At 37.8% G+C, this 17,972-nt stretch overlaps 1 protein-coding gene across 2 annotated transcripts in view; it reads left to right on the forward strand.

Moving 5' to 3' along the window:
* Nucleotides 1–15,204, forward strand: part of RAB6A (RAB6A, member RAS oncogene family) — a 48,296-nt gene extending 33,092 nt beyond the window's left edge. For both annotated transcript variants that reach the window (XM_060176865.1, XM_060176864.1), the window contains exons 5-8: nt 1,374–1,485; nt 4,117–4,210; nt 11,440–11,506; nt 13,182–15,204. In XM_060176865.1, coding sequence (XP_060032848.1) covers nt 1,374–1,485; nt 4,117–4,210; nt 11,440–11,506; nt 13,182–13,246 — 338 coding nt within the window. In that variant the 3' untranslated portion in view covers nt 13,247–15,204. The remainder of the gene's footprint in view (nt 1–1,373; nt 1,486–4,116; nt 4,211–11,439; nt 11,507–13,181) is intronic.
* Nucleotides 15,205–17,972: the final 2,768 nt, after the last annotated feature.

Consider the following 17,972-nt stretch of genomic DNA (forward strand, 5'->3'; position numbering starts at 1 on the left):
TTCTGCTCCTGGCGACCATTTTTTAAAAATTTTATTTTATATGGTAGGGCAGAGAAATGAAAGAGGATGGGGAGGTACAGAGGGAGACAGACACTTGCAGACCTTCTTCACTACTTATGAAGCCTCCCCTCTGCAGGTGGGGAGCCAGGGGGTTTAACCTCTCGTCCTGTGCTTCATATTATGTGAGCTTAACCCAGTGCTCCACCTCTCAGCCCTCTTGAGCCACTTTCCTAGCCCCTCTTCATAAATTGTAAATGGGTAATTAAAACAAATAATGGCTCCTCTTATGCCAAATACAGAAAAATACCTTTTAATAGTGGTAAATTTTCTCTGGGGTACTAGTGACTGACAGAAAGATGCTCCTCAATTATTTTAAATAGGTTTATGATAGGAGGCAATATTAAATGTCATTCTATATAGCAGCCCTTAAATTTTAGTAAACTGAAGGTTGCTCAACCACATGTCAGAGATGATTGGCAATAATTTAGTAACAGAATTAAATTTTTGTCATTTGCATTCAAAAGAAAATTTTTTAATATTTATTTTTGTTTATTCCCTTTTGTTGCCCTTTGTTGTTTTACAAAAGAAAATTTTAACTAGGTGCTATATGCAGTCTCTTTTCTTAAGACTTTGGGTTGCTACTTGCTTAAATATATATATGTTCATTATTGTGTATTGACAAGTTTTGCAGCTTTAAATGTTTGTGCTTACTTTAACTAAATCTAGTGAAGTCTGGTGTATTTTTCTTTTAAAATTGTATACATGTGGTTAAAATATTAGCAAATTGTTTTCTTTTGCTGCTATGAAAAGTATTGGAGTACTCAGAATCTAGTAGTATAAAAGATGGATCTTCTTATAAGTGATTCTGGTGCATTAAACTAATAAACTTGAAGTTAAAGTGATCACAAACTGCATAAGCAATGCAAACAGTGGTGTTGAAGGCTGTTTAAAGGCTTTACAGATTTTCTGTATGTGTTGGGATTTATTGGCTTTTGGAGATGCTTTGTCATGTTTGGTATGTAGAAGTAATAAAAAAAAAAGCATTATGGCATTGTAACACCATGTTATCTGCTATAGCTGTCCTTAAATTTTTTAGTTTTTTTCTTTTTTCAATTGCATATATTAATTACATTGCATCCATTTGGTCATACTAAAAAATTTAAATTACAATATCAGGAACCTCAAGGATTTTATTCTTGTAATTTATTTATATACTGACAGTTGTACTCAGATAAAATGGAGTTATGTTGCAGGCACATTAAAATTAATGTGCCCACCCCTTCCAATGTCCAGGGATATTTTTTTTCTTGCCAATCACTTGGAGGGGAGGTGTTTACCATAATTCTAATCTTTCTGTCCACTTCCTACACCAGATGTTAACTCATTCCAGCAAACTACAAAATGGATTGATGATGTCAGAACAGAAAGAGGAAGTGATGTCATCATCATGCTAGTAGGAAATAAAACAGATCTTGCTGACAAAAGGTATGGAATGATTTTGTATGTACATGGAATGTATGAAACCTTTTCAAACTGATTGAAATATTTTAATTTTTAAATTTATGCCAGTTTTTACTTTAGAAATTTGAAATATAAAAAAACCATTAAACTCAGCCCTTAATATTTTATAAATGAATATTTTATTTTGCATAAACTTGTAAATAAAAAACGTAAGATTGTTTACACGTGAAGCTGGTAACTGTTTTTGCATTTTTAGGCCTTATAAACTTGTGTAGAGCTCTGTTAAAGAACAAAATGTTTTTTAATCGTATCTTTAAAAATTATAATGATTAAATGCACACTCTTTCTGTAGGCTTATACATATTCATTACAATTGAGCAGTGTAGTTTTTTCCTTTTCCTTTTTATTTGTATAGTTGAGCCAGAATACTGTTGAACTGAATAGCTTAATTGTAACACCATAATCAAATGAGCAAAGCCACATTCAAGTCACAGGATGCAAATGTATTAACATTCACTGTAGTTCTCATGGCTTGAATATCTTCTTTTAGCATTCTTAAGTGAACTGATGGACATCTTTTTGTTTTAATAGTCTTGACCATTTTACATAATAATTGAAGCTTTTAGTATTTATTATTTATTCATGAGTTGATCATTGAAATTCAAGCAACAGACTTCTGTTATTAATTAAAATGTTGCATAGAAATGGCATGTGGAAATGTTTAGTCCATTTCTGCCCATGGTATATACAGCCACAAAGAAAGTCTTTTTTAGGTCTAAAATTAAATTCCAAGAATGGCTTTATATTTTCTTTTCTTTTTTTTTTTTTTTAAGTATCTGTTATTGGATAGAGACAGAGAAATTGAGAAAGAAGGGGGAGGAAAGAAGCAGAGAGACAAGAGAGACTTGCAACACTGCTTCACCACTCATGAAGCTTCCCCCCTACAGGTGGGGACCAAGGGCTTGAACCTGGGTTCTTGCGCTCTGTGATGTGTGTGCTTTACCAGGTATGCCACCGCTGGCCCTATAGTATTTTCTTTATGGAAATTATTTTATGAATGTCAGTACTATCTTGTAAGTTTTCACTTTTATTTATCTCTAATATGAGAATTCAAAGAGTAAGAGCAGTGTTTCTATAGTTAAAGGGCTAAAGGAAAAATATAAGGGCATATATACAAGGTGGCCCCTTAGATGTAGGAGGTTTGTAGAACTTCTCTTGTGTAGCCTCAGTTTTCAGTGTTGCAGAAGTCAGGGGTTTCCAGCTGGTAGTTTAGAACTATTTAATTAAGATATTTGCAGATTTATTAAACACCTACATGCAAGCTAGGCACTAGGAACACCAAGATAAATGAGATCGTCTTGTACTTGAAGAGCTTATTACTTGAGACACACACTAATTATAATGCATAACAAAATGTCCTGAAAAAGAAGTATTAAAGTATTAATACTATGCCTCAGGAAGTTTGAACATTTATGTCTTTCAAATCCTTCGTTCCACTTAAAAATCCATAAGTTCCACCTAAGAAAATGATCCACAATATTCACAATATTGACCACAAAAATATTTATAACATCATTTCTCACAGTTGTGTAAAATTTGAAAATACCGTATATTTCTAGGTGCTTGGGAATAGTCATATAAATTATGGTAGCTAATTAACAGATGATATAGTCATAAAGAAATATTTTACAGTGGTCCAGGAGGTGGCACAGTGGATAAAGCATTGGACTCTCAAGCATGAGGTCCCAAGTTCAATCTTCAGAAGCACATATACCAGAGTAATGTCTGGTTCTTTCTCCCTCTTTTCCTATCTTTCTCATTAATAAATAAAATCTTAAAAAATATTTATAAAAGATTAAAATTTTTTTATTATATTTATTGATTGGATAGAGAGGGTAAGAGACAGACACCTACAGCAGTGCTTCACCACTTGTGAAGCTTTCCCCCTGCAGGTGGGCACTGGGGGCTTGAACCCAGGTCCTTGTGCATTGTAACATGTGCGCTCAACCAGGTGTGCCACCACCCGGCCCCCAATAAAAGATTTTTTTACATAAAACTTTCATCACAAGGCTAAAGTGCTTCTGACCCAATATTAAGAGAAAATTAAATATAGTTAAATTATTTTTAAACAAGTGCAGTATGAACTCAGTCAAATTAAAGAAAATGATTAAGAAAAACATTTAAGGGGGCCGGGCAGTGGCACGCCTGGTTAAGCACACATAGTGTGAATCACAAGGATCAGCTCAAGGATCCCAGTTCGAGCCCCTGGCTCCTCACCTGCAGGGGGAAGCTTCATAATAGGTGAAGTAGGTCTGCAGGTGTCTTTCTCTCCCCTTTCCTGTCTTCTCCATCTCTCTTAATTTCTCTTTGTTCTGTCTGACAGCAGCAACAACAAAATGGAGAATATGGCCCCCAGGAGCAGTGGATTTGTAGTACAATCGCAGAGCCTCAGTGATAACCCTGGAGGCAAATTAAAAAAAGCATTTAAATTTGTTAAGTGTACATCTTATAAGCTTATTACAGCAGCTTGGTGAATTTTCAAATCAGTCACTAATCTTGCCCATGTAGCCAAAACTCGTATCAAAAAAATTCTTTTTAGAAACTTGTTTCTAATCTTTCGTAAAGGAAAAAACTCTCTCTTCAATTTTTCTACAGGCAAGTGTCAATTGAAGAGGGAGAAAGGAAAGCCAAAGAGCTAAATGTCATGTTTATTGAAACTAGTGCAAAAGCAGGATACAATGTAAAGCAGGTAAGTGTTGAAGCAATCATATTTAAAACACTGTTGATAAATAAGTGTGCAAGTATTCTATTCTGCTGTTGTTTAATAAGGCACTAAGGAATGAACTTGAGACCTCACATACACAGGGAGCTATAGAATCATGCAGGCACAAAGCCCGGATGGCCAAAAATAAAGTGCCCCAAGTTTATTATGTTTCACTTTTCCATCATATGTTATTGTCTCTCTCCCTAGAATACTGTTTCTTCCCTACATATTATACATATTACTTTAAAGAAAAAAATTTTTTTATTACCACCAGGGTTATTGGTGGGGCTTGGTGCTGGCACTACCAATCCACTGTTCCTGGCAGCCATTTTTTTCCTTTTCCTTTTTCTTTTCTTTCTTTTTTTTCTTTTCCCATTAGATAGGACAGAGAGAACTTGAGAAAGGACTGGGGAGGTAGAAGAAGAGAAAGACAACCTGCAGACCTGCTTTTGTGAAACGGACCCCTTGCTTGTGGGGAGCAGGGGCTCAAACTGGGTCCTTGCACTTGTTAGTATGTGTGCTTAACCAGGTGCACCACTGCCCACATCCCTCCCTCCTATTATTTGTAATTGAAAATTCCATTCAATCAAATAATAGTAAAATTCTTTTTTGTTTTGTTATTTCTACTGTCCACTAGAATGTGAACTCAACAGATGTTCATTGAATGAAATATGATTTGCTATATTTTTTCTACTAGATACTTAGAGCTGCCATGGTTTATCATACAATAAAATTAATGGTCTTGCTTCTATCGTAAACATATTTATTTATTTAATTTTATTTATTTCTTTTTATTTAGTGTCACCAGTGTTCAGTCCCTTGCAACACCATAGCGGTGTTATGGTCTCTCTCCCCTCTCTATATATCCCTCATTTAAATAAATAAAATAAATAAAAACAGAAAGAAATTGTTAAGAGACATAGAGATAGCACAGTAAAAGCACATTGCTGGTAACACCACGTATCAGAATTTAGCAATGCTTTAGTCTCTCATGCTCTTCTAACCATCTCTCGTGAGAAAATCTTTGATATGACAGAGGGATAAGGTGTTGGAACCTCAAACAAGAGGTTCTCCTATGATCCATTCCTGGCAGCACATACATCATAATGATGCTCTAGTTCTTTTTACTTTTCCTCTTATCATAAATAAGTAGATTTTTTAAATGTTTACTTAAATTTTTAAAAAATGATTTATTACTTTAAGGACCCAAGAGATAGCTCTCCCAGGAGAGCAAAGCCCTTACCAGGATGGTAGAATTGATCATCTTAAAGTCCTGTGGATAATGAGAACCATTGGTTTAGAGGAAAGACCTTTACATATAACCTTTCGAGAAATTTTTCTTGACATACGACACACTTACTTCTAATTATTTTTAAAGGTAAAAGTAAAGGGTTTGGGAAACCTGTAGATTTATTCATTTGTGTCATAGCTTTATAAGTAAAAGGCTTATTGTTTTTTTTCTTTAAGAAAAGACTCATTTATTTCTTCACTAGAAAGAAGGGGAGAGGGAGTTGGGCGGTAGCACAGCGTGTTAAGCGCATGTGGCGCAAAGTGTAAGGACTGGCATAAGGATCCTGGTTCGAGCCCCCGGCTCCCCACCTACAAGGGAGTCGCTTCACAGGCAGTGAAGCAGGTCTGCAGGTGTCTGTCTTCCTCTCCCCTCTCAGTCTTCCCTTCCTCTGTCCATTTCTCTCTGTCTTACCCAACAATGATGACATCAATAATAACAACGATAAAAACTACAATAAAACAAGGGCAACAAAAGAGAATAAATAAACATTTAAAAAGAAAAGAAAAAGAGAAGGGGAGAGAGAATCAGTATCACTCTGGCATATGCTGTGCCAGGGATCAAACTCAGGACCTCATGTGTGAGAGTCCAGTGCTCCTGAGCTACATGCTTACTGCTTTCTTTTTTAAATTTTATTTATTTTCCATTTTGTTGCCTTTGTTGTTTTTTTATTGTTGTTTTAGTTGTTGTTACTGATGTCGTTGTTGGATAGGACAGAGAGAAATGGAGAGAGGAGGGGAAGACAGAGGGGGAGAGAAAGACAGACACCTGCAGACCTGCTTCACTGTCTGTAAAGTGAAGCCAGGGACTCGAACCGGGATCCTTATGTCTGTCCTTGTGCTTTGCAGACATGTATGCTTAATCTGCTGTGCTCCCTCCCGACTCCCATGCTTACTGCTTTAAGTGTATGTTTTCGACTAATGGATCTACCAGTTAATCTTTTCATCTCACTTAATTATCACTGCTTCTGATAATGTTTACTTGTGTTAGTTGAATAATTTTTTATTAGAAGATAGCATATATAAATAATATATAGTATATAAATAAATATGTATTCAGGGGCACTTTTTTCTCATCAAATTGAAGTATGTCATTTTTCCTTCACTGTCTGTGTGCATACACATTTAAAATCCTTTTATACTTCTTTTGTTCTGCAAGGAACTGTGTAAATTAACTTCTTTACTTTGAGGTTGCAGGGTTCAGTGTGCAAAGTATCGCCAGCTTTCACTTAATTAAAGAACAAGTTTTCTCAGATCTGTAATTGTCTGCTATATAGTTATGAAATTATTTGAGAATTGGTTAGGGGTAGATAGCATAATAATTAGGCAGAAACTCTTCATCCCCGAGGCTTCAAAGTCCCAGGTTCAAACCCCCCCCCAATACCACCATAAGCCAGAGCTGAACAATGCTTTGATTAAAAAAAAAAAGTATTTAGATAGCAAGTGAACCACCAAAAAGCCAGTAGATAAATGAATTAATCAACTATTTATACGGCATTCTATGCCTTCTGTAGTTTCCCCCACACACATCCACTAGTCATTCTTTAAATTAATATTTTAAAAAGACTGTCATCTTTGTGTAACAAAGATGAAGTTTAAGCTTAATCCTCCAGAGATTTTAAATCTAGAAAGACAAAGAGGTATATTGGCCAGTTTATATTTCACAGTGTTATAGACTGAAAGAAGAAATAGAAATGGTTATTGTAGCATATAGAAATATTTTGAGGGAGTCGGGCGGTAGCGCAGGGGTTAAGCGCAGGTGGCGCAAAGCGCAAGGACCTGGCATAAGGATTTTGGTTCAAGCCCCCTGCTCCCCACCTGCAGGGGAGTCACTTCACAGGCAGTGAAGTAGGTCTGCAGGTGTCTTTCTCTCCCCCCTCTGTCTTCCCCATCTCTCTCCATTTCTCTCTGTCCTATCCGACAATGACAATAATGACTACAACAATAAAAAACAACAAGGGCAACAAAAGGGACTAAATAAACAAATAAATATTTAAAATATATATATTTTGTTGTATAGGAAGGTGGGATTGAAAAAGAAAGTTGAAATTTCTAGGGAGTTATCAGGAATAGATTCTTTTTTTTTTTTTTTTCCCTTCAGGGTTATTGCTGGGGCTCAGTGCCTGCACCATGAATCTACTGCTCCTGGAGGCTATTTTCCCCCTTTTTGTTGCCCTTGTTGTTTTATTGTTGTTGTGGTTATTGATGTCATTGTTGTTGGATAGGACTGAGAGAAATGGAGAGGAGGGGGAGAGGAAGACACCTGCAGACCTGCTTCACCGCTTATGAATCCACCGCCATGCAGATGGGGAGCCGGAGGCTTGAACATGGATCCTTGTGCTGGTCCTTGTGCTTTGCGCCATATGTGTTTAACTCTCTGTACTACCGCCCAACCCCCAAGGAACAGATTCTAAAGGATGTGTATCTGCTAGAGAGATTGAATTTGGAGCAAGGGTAGGCTATTCCAAAGAAACGAAGCATCATTCTGCCCTTTGACTCTCATAGCATATTATAAGACAAGACCTATGTATTGAGTAATTGTCACAAAGCTGTAACAACAATAGGTTTGTTAGTACTAGAGTTTCATCACTCAAATTAGTATTCTTCCTTTAAACACGTTAAATGCGTTTATATTGTGATAATAGGTAGATAGGTGTGAATGTAGTAATAGCCTCTCTAAAAGATTTCATTAGACATCACTGCTTTGACCCTATCTTTATATTTTTAAAGTTTCAAAATGGGGCCAGGTAGTGGCATATTCAGCCAGATAGACACATTTCCATGTACTTAGACTACCCTCCTGCCCCCATTTGCATAGAGGAGATTTCATGGACAGTGGAGTAGTGCCACTGATATTTTTCTTGTTATCTTTTCTCTGTCTCCCTCTCTCTATGTCTTTTACTTTCTGTCAAAAAAGGGAAGGTAAAGTAACCATTGGGAAACAATGGTGGAGGACCTGCCCTCAGTGATACAGCCTTGGAGGAAGAAACAAGTGTCAAAACTTGTAACCCCTGTATTATTCCATTTACGCAGAAATTAAACAAGCCTTCCCTGTGCCTCCTCCAAGAGGGGAAAAAAATCCGTCACTGTGGTACTCTGTTACTTTAAAATGTTTAGAAGCTGAAAAGATCATGCATCAGCAGGCCAGGCACCTATGTGCGCACCGGGTTAAGTGCACATAATACAAAGGGCAAGGATTCTGGTTTAAGCCCCTGGCTCCCCCTCCTGCAAGGGGGTCGCTTCACAAGCAGTGAAGCAGGTCTGCAGGTGTCTATTTTTGTTTCTCCTTCTCTGTCTCCCCCTCCTCTCAATTTCTCTCTGTCCTATTAAGTAAAATTAAAAAAAAAAAAAGGCCACCAGGAGCAGTGGATTCATATACCGCAGGCACTGAGCCCCTGTGACAAAACCCTGGAGGCAAATAAGTAAATAAATAAAAGAGATCATGCACTTTCAACAGGCAAGCAGTTTAATGAATATTTTCTATTGTAAACAGGCAATGAGATCTTGGGTGCGATTTCTGTATAATTCAAAGAATATTTCAGTGTTTCTTTGATATTTACTGAAAGTCTTTCCTAACTCTTACACCTTTGCATAGTTTCTTCTTAAAGTAGAATTTTGAACACATTGGCATTTTGCTGTAGTTCTAGGATTCACAGCTGAATTTCAGAACATTTGGGAAAACTTGATTTAGCCTCCAGACCATGAGTTACTGTGACTATTTGCTGGTACAATTAGTTACTAAATGATGGGGTAGAGAAGAAAGAGTTATATTAGAGGTTTTCTTTATATTAAAGTTTTTATTTTTATTATCTTTATTAATTGGATAGAAGCATCCAGAAATCAAGAGGGTAAGGGAAATAGAAAGGGAGACAGAGAAGAGTCGGGCAGTAGTGCAGCAGGTTAAGCACAGGTGGTGAGAAGCAAAGGACTGGTGTGAGGATCCTGGTTCGAGCTCCCGGCTCCCCACCTGCAGGAGAGTCACTTCACAAGTGGTGAAGCAGGTCTGCAGGTGTCTATCTTTCTCTCCCCCTCTCTGTCTTCCCCTCTTCATCTCAATCTGTCGTATCCAACAATGACGACAATAATTACAACAATAAAACAAGGGCAACAAAAGAATAAATAGTTTTTAAAAGAAAGAAAGGGAGACAGAGACACCTGCGGCACTCCATCACCATTTGCAAAGCTTTCCCTCTGCAAGTGGGGACCAGGAGCTCGAACAAGGGTCCTTGCACAGTGTAACGTGTCTCAACCTAGGTTCAGCGTCACCGGCCCCTATTAAAGTTTTTATTAATTTTTACAATAATCAAATCAGTTAAGGATATCCTTTTTCAGCAGGAGGTGGTGACTCACAAGCCTGAGACCCCAATTTTGATCCTTGGCATATGTTTAGAGCAGTGCTCTGACTCCCTCGCTTTTCTTCCATATCTAAAACAAACAAGAAAACTGAGGAACAGAAGGGTGACATGTCACCTAAGTCGCTTTTCTATATTATAAATCCAAGTCTTTAAACTATCACTCTATACTGCTTTCCACATGTCACCTTTTTTACATGTCTTTTTAGCAACAATAAAGCATTAGATTTGGGGGCTAGGCAGTGGCGCACTGGGCTAAGCTTAGCACATGGTGCAAAGTTCAAGGACCAGCTCAAGGATCCTGGTTCGAGCCCCAGCTCCCCACCTGCAAGGTGGTTGCTTCACAAGCAGTGAAGCAGGTCTGCAGGTGTCTCGATTTCTCTCCCCCTGTTTTCCCCTCCTTTCTCTATTTCTCTCTGTCCTATCCAACAACAATAACAACAACAAAATGGGGGGGGGGGATGGCGAGGAGCAGCTGGATTTGTAGTGAAGGCACCAAGCCCCAGTGATAACCCTGGAGGAAAACAAAAAAAACAACCTTAGATTTATTCACAGAAGAAGTCTTTCCAAATACAAATACAAACTACTTTTTCAGTTGCTTCTTTTGCACACTGGATGAAGTCCATATTTATTTTTTTATATAAATTTGATTTGGTAGAACAGAGAAATTGAGAGGGATCAGTCTCACAGTTTACATAGTGATTTCCCTTATTGTTATTTATTTATTTTTACAATAATCAAATCAGTTAAGGATATTCTTTTTCAGCAGGAGGTGGTGACTCACAAGCCTGAGACTGGGGGCTCGAACTGGGATCCTCACACCGGTCCTTGCACTTTGTGCCACCTGCGCTTAACCCACTGTGCTACCGCCCGACTCCCTCCATATTCTTTCTTAAAAATAAGTTTTCTTTTTTAATTAACTATTCAGTACAAAATTCTGTTAGACTCAAGAGATTGTATATTGATCTGTAACACAGTGTTATTTTTAGGAATTATCAAGGGTTTTTATTTATTTATTTATTTGGTTAGAGAAAGAGATACTTAGGACTATTTCACCACTTGTGAAACTTTCCCCCCAGCATGTGGGAATTGAGGGCTTGAACATGGGTCCTTGTACATTCTAACATGTGTGTTCTACCAAGTGCACTACTTCCTGACCCCTCTTAAGTACTTTGAACTGATTGACTTTCAAAATATATTTAGTCACTTTAAAACCTAACTTAAGCCTGTATGAAAGACAGGAATGCCACATTATAGTTGTATGAAATGAGTAATCTGTCTTTACTAAGTTCTTTCTTTGTGTGACGCTAGCCACTGTTTTTCTCAGCTGTTAATCTCATTTTACCAGTTCAAAAGCAGGGATATTTTCATATCTCTTTGTACTTGTCATGCTATATTTTGCATATTTGTTTGTAAAAAGACTCGATGTTAATGTGCTTTCTAGATGCTACAGTTTAAGTGAGGAATAACCGAGAATTATATTCTTTAATTTACCATCCACTGGTCATACACATTTTGTTAAGATTATTTACTAAGTTTTCCCTTCCCAATTATTATATGTTTCTTTGCCCACAGCTCTTCCGACGTGTTGCAGCAGCATTGCCTGGAATGGAGAGCACACAGGACAGAAGCAGAGAAGACAGTATCCTTTTTATTTCATCAAAAAGTTTTATTGTTAACACTAATCTTTAGAACCCAAACCGGTTGACTCAGGAATAATAGTTCATTGCCTTTTACAGACAGAAATTGATGGTTGTGGGGTACAGAAACTACAAGTTTTTTCTATAGAAAATGAATTCTGGTTATCCAAGTTATCTATACTATTTTGCAACCTGCTACTCACTACTGTTAATCAGTGAGAAGATTTTGCTTTCCTGCCTTCTTGGCTTTTAATGAACAGCAAACTCTTAAGATCCCAGTCTTTTGCTTCTTAATTCTTAGTTCCATTAGTGCTGGACTTTTCCTTCAGTACCATATTCTCTTCCTCTGTGGTTTCTAACACTCAGGCTTCATGCATGCTACAAGCAGAAAATACTGTACTTTGGAGCTTTGTCATGGCCCCTGATTTCAAAAATGGGACATAATGAAGCACATCTAATGCTAGTTATTTCACATAATTTCACATTTTGCTTTTAAATTTAACTCCAATGATATCCATATGCAGACATTTTTATTAATCTGTAGGATTCATAGCTCTTTCTATTCAGTTTCCTTCTAAATATTTCATAGTTTCAAAGCCTTTAATATCATAATGTATTCTACAGAGTTAAAGTTCCATCATTTATTAAATACTTTTCATTAGAATTCTTGTAGACTATTTTCAGATTTTTATTATGTACAGTTCCATAAAGGATGCCATCTTTACCTGGTTTCTTGCCCCTGTGGAATTTTTTTTTTTTAATCTGTATTTGACAGAAACAGCCAGAAATTGAGAGGAAAGAGGAGTTAGAGAAGGAGAGAGGCAGAGACACCTGCAGCCCTGCTTCCATCACTCGTGAAGCTCCCCTCACCCCCACAGGTTGGGGCTGGGGGCTTGAACCCAGGTCCTTGCACATTGTAGCATATGCGCTTAACCAGGTGTGCCCCCTAGAATAATCCTTTAGGGTAAATTCTCATTATAAGAACTTAACCTTATTCTGACCTTTGCTGCATATAATAGAAGCAACTTTATTCCACTTCAGCATCTCATATGGTGAGGTTGCTATAAAGAAAATAGTGGATTTGGGAGGCCAGATGGTGGTGCACTTGGTAGAACATATATGTTAGAATGTACAAGGACACAGGTTCAAATCCTCAGTTCTCACATGCCAGGGGAAAACTTCACAAGCAATGAAGCAGACCTGCAGATGTCATTCTCTTTCCTTTATCACCTACTCCCCTCTTGATTTCTTTCTCTCTTTCTCCCTCTCTCTTTCTGTGTGTGTGTGTGTGTGTGTGTGTGTGTGTGTGTGTGTGTGTATATTATTGACTAGAGACAGAAATTGAGAGATGGGGAGAGAGACAGAGAGATACCTGCAGCCCTGCTTCACCACTCATGAACCTTTTCCCCTGTAGGTGGGAACCAGGGTTTTGAACCTGGGTCCTCATACACTGTAATGTGATTGCTTAGCTAGATGCGCCACCACCTGGCCCCACCCTCTTGATTTCTCTCTTCCTTTATCCATTAAATAAAGTATTTTTGTTCTGTGTTTAAATAGTGGACTTGTAGGCTCTGAAGCCAATTATAAGTGGAGGTAGAGGTGCTTGCCAGAGATGTCTGTGTTCATCAGAATTGGAATTATGATATCTCGTTCATATATCCTTAATTATTGTATCAGTGATTGACATAAAACTGGAAAAGCCTCAAGAGCAACCAGTCAACGAAGGAGGCTGTTCCTGCTAATCCCACAGAGCATCTTCAGTCTTTCTCCAGAAGCTCACTGCTTTGCCTCCCTTATTCTTTCATTGACTGCAGTGTGAATATCGGCTTGAACCCTTCCCCTTCAGTAATAACGTATTGCAGTTCATCATTGCTGCCTGTCTCGTGGAGATGATCTATTAGCTTCACAAGCACAAAAAAAAGTCAGTGTCTTGATTATTTATATTTTACGAAAAGCCAAAAATTCAAGCATATTCCAGTGATAACTTTAAAATTAGATACATTTTCTTAACATTTTTTCATTTTTAATGTTAATGATAATGTACTTCAGAATGACAGACATGTCAACAGTGCATGGCTTGGTTAAGAAGCAGCTATTCACAGCAGCACTTGCCTACCTAATTGATCTCTCCTTACTTTTCTCACCTCTCCCTTACCCATTCTTACACTCCTTCCTGCAGACAAGAGGTAGCAGGGCAGCAGTCAGACCAAGCCCCATTGGGATTACCCTTCATTTGTCATCATACCATTTGCTCTGGGCCTTAAGCCAACTTACCCAAAATTATTCTTGAGCTCTGATAAACATGGACTTTCTTTGAGGTTCCAAGCTGGCTATCATGGTAGGCAGTACTTGAATTAGAAAAGGGTTCTGGTGCAGCGTCAGATGAGTCCTGATGAATATACTGAGTACATCAACTAAATGAAAGTAAAGTGTATTTCTGACTAAGATAAATAACCCCTTCACATGTGCTTTATTTGACAGGGAGGAAAAGTAAACAAATCAGAACAGGACTTTAATGTTTAGTTTTATGAACTTTTTCTTATAGGATTTAAAAATTGTCATTTTTAAATGACTGTTTATTTTAAAAAGATTTCTTTTTTTAAGCAATACATTTCTCTTGGCCTTTCTTGATTTCTTGCTTTTTTTTTTTTTTTTCCCCCTTCCTCTTTCTTTTTTAATGCTATGTAGGCTAGGCATTATAGAAATCAAATTTCATTAAGAAGGACCATTGGGAGAATTCAGATTTTGTACCTTGATCAAAACTGCTATGCCCAGTAGAAACTGGTAATTACAGCATACCAACATAACCCTGAGCGGAATAGCAGATACTTTGCTCAGGACATTTGAGGTTAAATTAAAGCTGGAAAACAGTTTTTTTACAAGTCTCTGGAGGCAGATCTGAAGAAGGCGTACAACAGAAGAGAGAAAGGAGAGGCTGGAGATAAAGCTCAGTAGTGTGCGGATTTATGCCTTATTGTTTAGCATTATTTTTAAATGTTGGGTCTTTCAGGCTGGTTTTGCTTTTTATTAGATCTGTATACTTTGGTTAATTGGGTAGTGATTTAGTTTTATATTTAAGCTACAATTAACCCTTTCTTCAGTGATATTTATTTCTTTGCCTATTTTTTAAACTATTTTCAATTTTTAGTTGTTTTGTTTGACTTTGAGCTTCATCACCCATGGCAATATGTCCCTTAAAACACTGTAAACAAATATACTAGGAGTGCACCCTTGACTAGTTATTGTGAGATTGCTGTGTAAGTTAATAAACACATTTGTAAATATATTGTTTGCAGGAAAAAAAAAAATTCTTGAGTTACAGCTCAGGAATAACCTGCTGATTTATGTTGTATGCATTACTTAACACAGTATAAAGATGAAAAGACAACAAGAATATTATCATACTTCCTTATCCTCTCACTGCAACAAAATCCTTAATAGGGAGAACTGTATCACCCCCCCCACCCAACCAACCACTTATTGTCACCTTGTAATATTCAGAGAGCACTTGGATTATGGGTCTGAATAGAGAAATGCTTTCAGATAATCATTAGCCCACATACCAGTAACTTATACTTAAAGATGGGATATAGTTGTAAAGTGCTTTTATAATACAATATTATTGTTAAAGGCAAGGGTTGACTCTTTTGTTTTATTTTGACATGGCATGTCCTGAAATAAATATCAATTCAATATGTCAGATGGGTCATACTCTTTATTTGGAAGAAATAGTTTCTGAGATAGGAGTGGTTGCCTCCCTACACTATAACATTTGATTACTTTTTCTATATCTTTAAGACATGAACTAGTTATGCCACTTTTCTTATTGGTCTTTTTATTTGGCTTGGCATTCAACTGAAGCATTTAAGTATGTTAAAGGTCAAGGCATTTTGTTTATCTTATTAGCACAGCTTTGCTTCCAAAATATCATATATATATATATATATATGTGTATAATAACAATTGTTAATATGGTTTCCCATTCCTGCCAAGGCAGTGAATTAATAGTATGTGTTTCTTACTTCCTTCTTACAACTATAAAGGGAACATGGACTATAGAAAAAATAACAAATATGGGAAACTGAGGAGAAGAAGGCTCTCTTCAACAGCTGGGAGGTGGAGAGAATTACACTTAAGGGGGCCAGGCAGTGGAACGCCCTGTTAAGTACACATAGGACTATGTGCAAGGAACCGGGTTCTAACCCCCGCTCCCCATCTGCAGTGGGGACACTTCACAAGTGGTGAAGCAGGTTTGCAGGTATCTTATCTTTCTTCTTCTCTATTATCCGCTCCCCTCTCAATTTCTGTCTGATAGAATAAAATGGAGAAAAAACAATACACTTAATTTGAAAGGCCAGACCACTGATAGAGGTAATAAATAATTTTGATAGAATTTATTTAGAAAATTCATCTAAATGGTGCTTTTTTTCTTCTTTACTCCTAATCCAACCTTTACTGTGGGGCAAATTATTATCCTCTCACCAGATTCATCCTATCTATTTTTTTTAACATTTTTATATATTTATTCCCTTTTTGTTGCCCTTGTTGTTTTATTGTTGTAGTTACTGTTGTTGTTATTGATGTCATTGTTGTTAGATAGGATAGAGAGAAATGGGGAAGACAGAGAGAGAGAAAGATAGACACCTGCAGACCTGCTTCACCACTTGTGAAGCGACTCCCCTCCAGGTAGGGAGCCAAGGGCTCAAACCGGGATCCTTATGCCAGTCCTTGCACTTTGCACCACCTGTCTATTTTTTTAAAAGTAAATTTTGTTGTGGTCTGGAAGGTGGTGAAATAGATTAAGCATTAGACTCTTTAGCATGAAGTCCTGAGTTTAGTCCCCAGCAGCACATGTACCAGAGTGATGGCTGGTTCTTTCTCTCCTATCTTTCTTGTTAAGAGTAAATTTTGTTGCTGAACTTATGCTTTCTACATTAAAGGCCAGCCTTCTACTATACTGTGCTAAAATGTTAACAGAATGAGTAATATACCACAAAAATGTATTCCTCAGTTTTGAAGACTGGGATGTCCTTGATAGGCACCAACATGGTAATGTTCCGGTAAGGACCATGTCTATATTACAGTCATTTTCCATAGTGGAAAAGATGTGGGATCTTTTATAAAGGCACTGACCTCATTCAGTAGTGTCACTCTCATAATTTGAGCATCCCCTAAACCCCCACCTATTAACACCATAACCTTAGGAAATAAGAATTTCAACATGACTAGGGGAGGAACACAAACAACCATAGCATCTGACCACCTAAAATCTGTGTTTTTCCTATGTGTAAAATGTTTTCATTCTGTCATAGTAGGCCCTAAAGTCTTTTTTTTTTTTTTCTTTTTTTCCTCCAGGGTTATTGCTGGGCTCAGTGCCTGCACCATGAATCCACCGCTCCTGGAGGCCATTTTTCCCCCTTTTTTGTTGCCCTAGTTGTTGCAGCCTCGTTGCGGTTATTATTGCCATTGTTGACGTTGCTTTGTTGTTGGATAGGACAGAGAAATGGAGAGAGGAGGGGAAGACAGAGAGAGAGGGGAGAGAAAGATAGACACCTGCAGACCTGCTTCACCGCCTGTGAAGCGACTCCCCTGCAGGTGGGGAGCCGGGGGCTCGAACCGGGATCCTTACGCCGGTCCCTGCACTTTGCGCCATGTGCGCTTAGCCCACTGCGCCACCGCCCGACTCCCAGCCCTCAAGTCTTAATCCTACCCAATGTCATTCAGAAAGTATTGAAGTCTAAAATCTCATTTAGGAACAAGGATGTCATTCAGCCATAGGTCATACGCTTTGTATTCATGAGATCAGTCTCCAACACCATGCAAGCAAGCAAGCAAGCAAGAAAGGAAGGAAGAGAGAAAGAAAGATAGAAAGGGAGAAAGGGAGAAAGAAAGAACCACATCTAATACCATATATGGGTGAGTTTCAAGGCAGGATTAACTATAAAGCAATTGTTCTATTGCTCTAAATCCTTGAAATCAAACAAGTTGTATGTTTCCAAAATGCAGTGGTGGGACAAGCATGAAATAAAGATTCCAATCCCAAAAGGAGCAATTAAAAAAAAAAAAAAAGAGGATGGGGTGCAGGAAAATCACTCACCTGGGAGAGCACCTGCTTTCGGGGGAAGGGTGTGTGTGTGTGTGTGTGTGTGAAAGCAGGTGAGCACTAGCCAGTTTAGAGTGATGAAGCCCTGTAATAGTCTTTAAAAAAAAAAAAGTTATAGGATAATAGGCCCCAAACAAGCCCATTACCTGTGACTCTGGAGCTGGACTCTTAAAGCCATGCCTGGTACTATGGATTCCACTGAGATTTACTGCCTATGCTCTGTAAAGAGGCTTCTGTGGCCTCAGAATTTGGGAATGGACACTGCAGTAGGAGGGGGTGCCGATAGGAGATCCCTTTTTTGAAATCATTCTGCCAAACAGACCATTAACTCTGGGACTATGACAGAAGGACCAGTCCTGGTGATC

Source organism: Erinaceus europaeus, chromosome 17, assembly GCF_950295315.1.
Source record: "Erinaceus europaeus chromosome 17, mEriEur2.1, whole genome shotgun sequence".
NCBI classification, from domain to species: Eukaryota; Metazoa; Chordata; class Mammalia; order Eulipotyphla; family Erinaceidae; genus Erinaceus; species Erinaceus europaeus.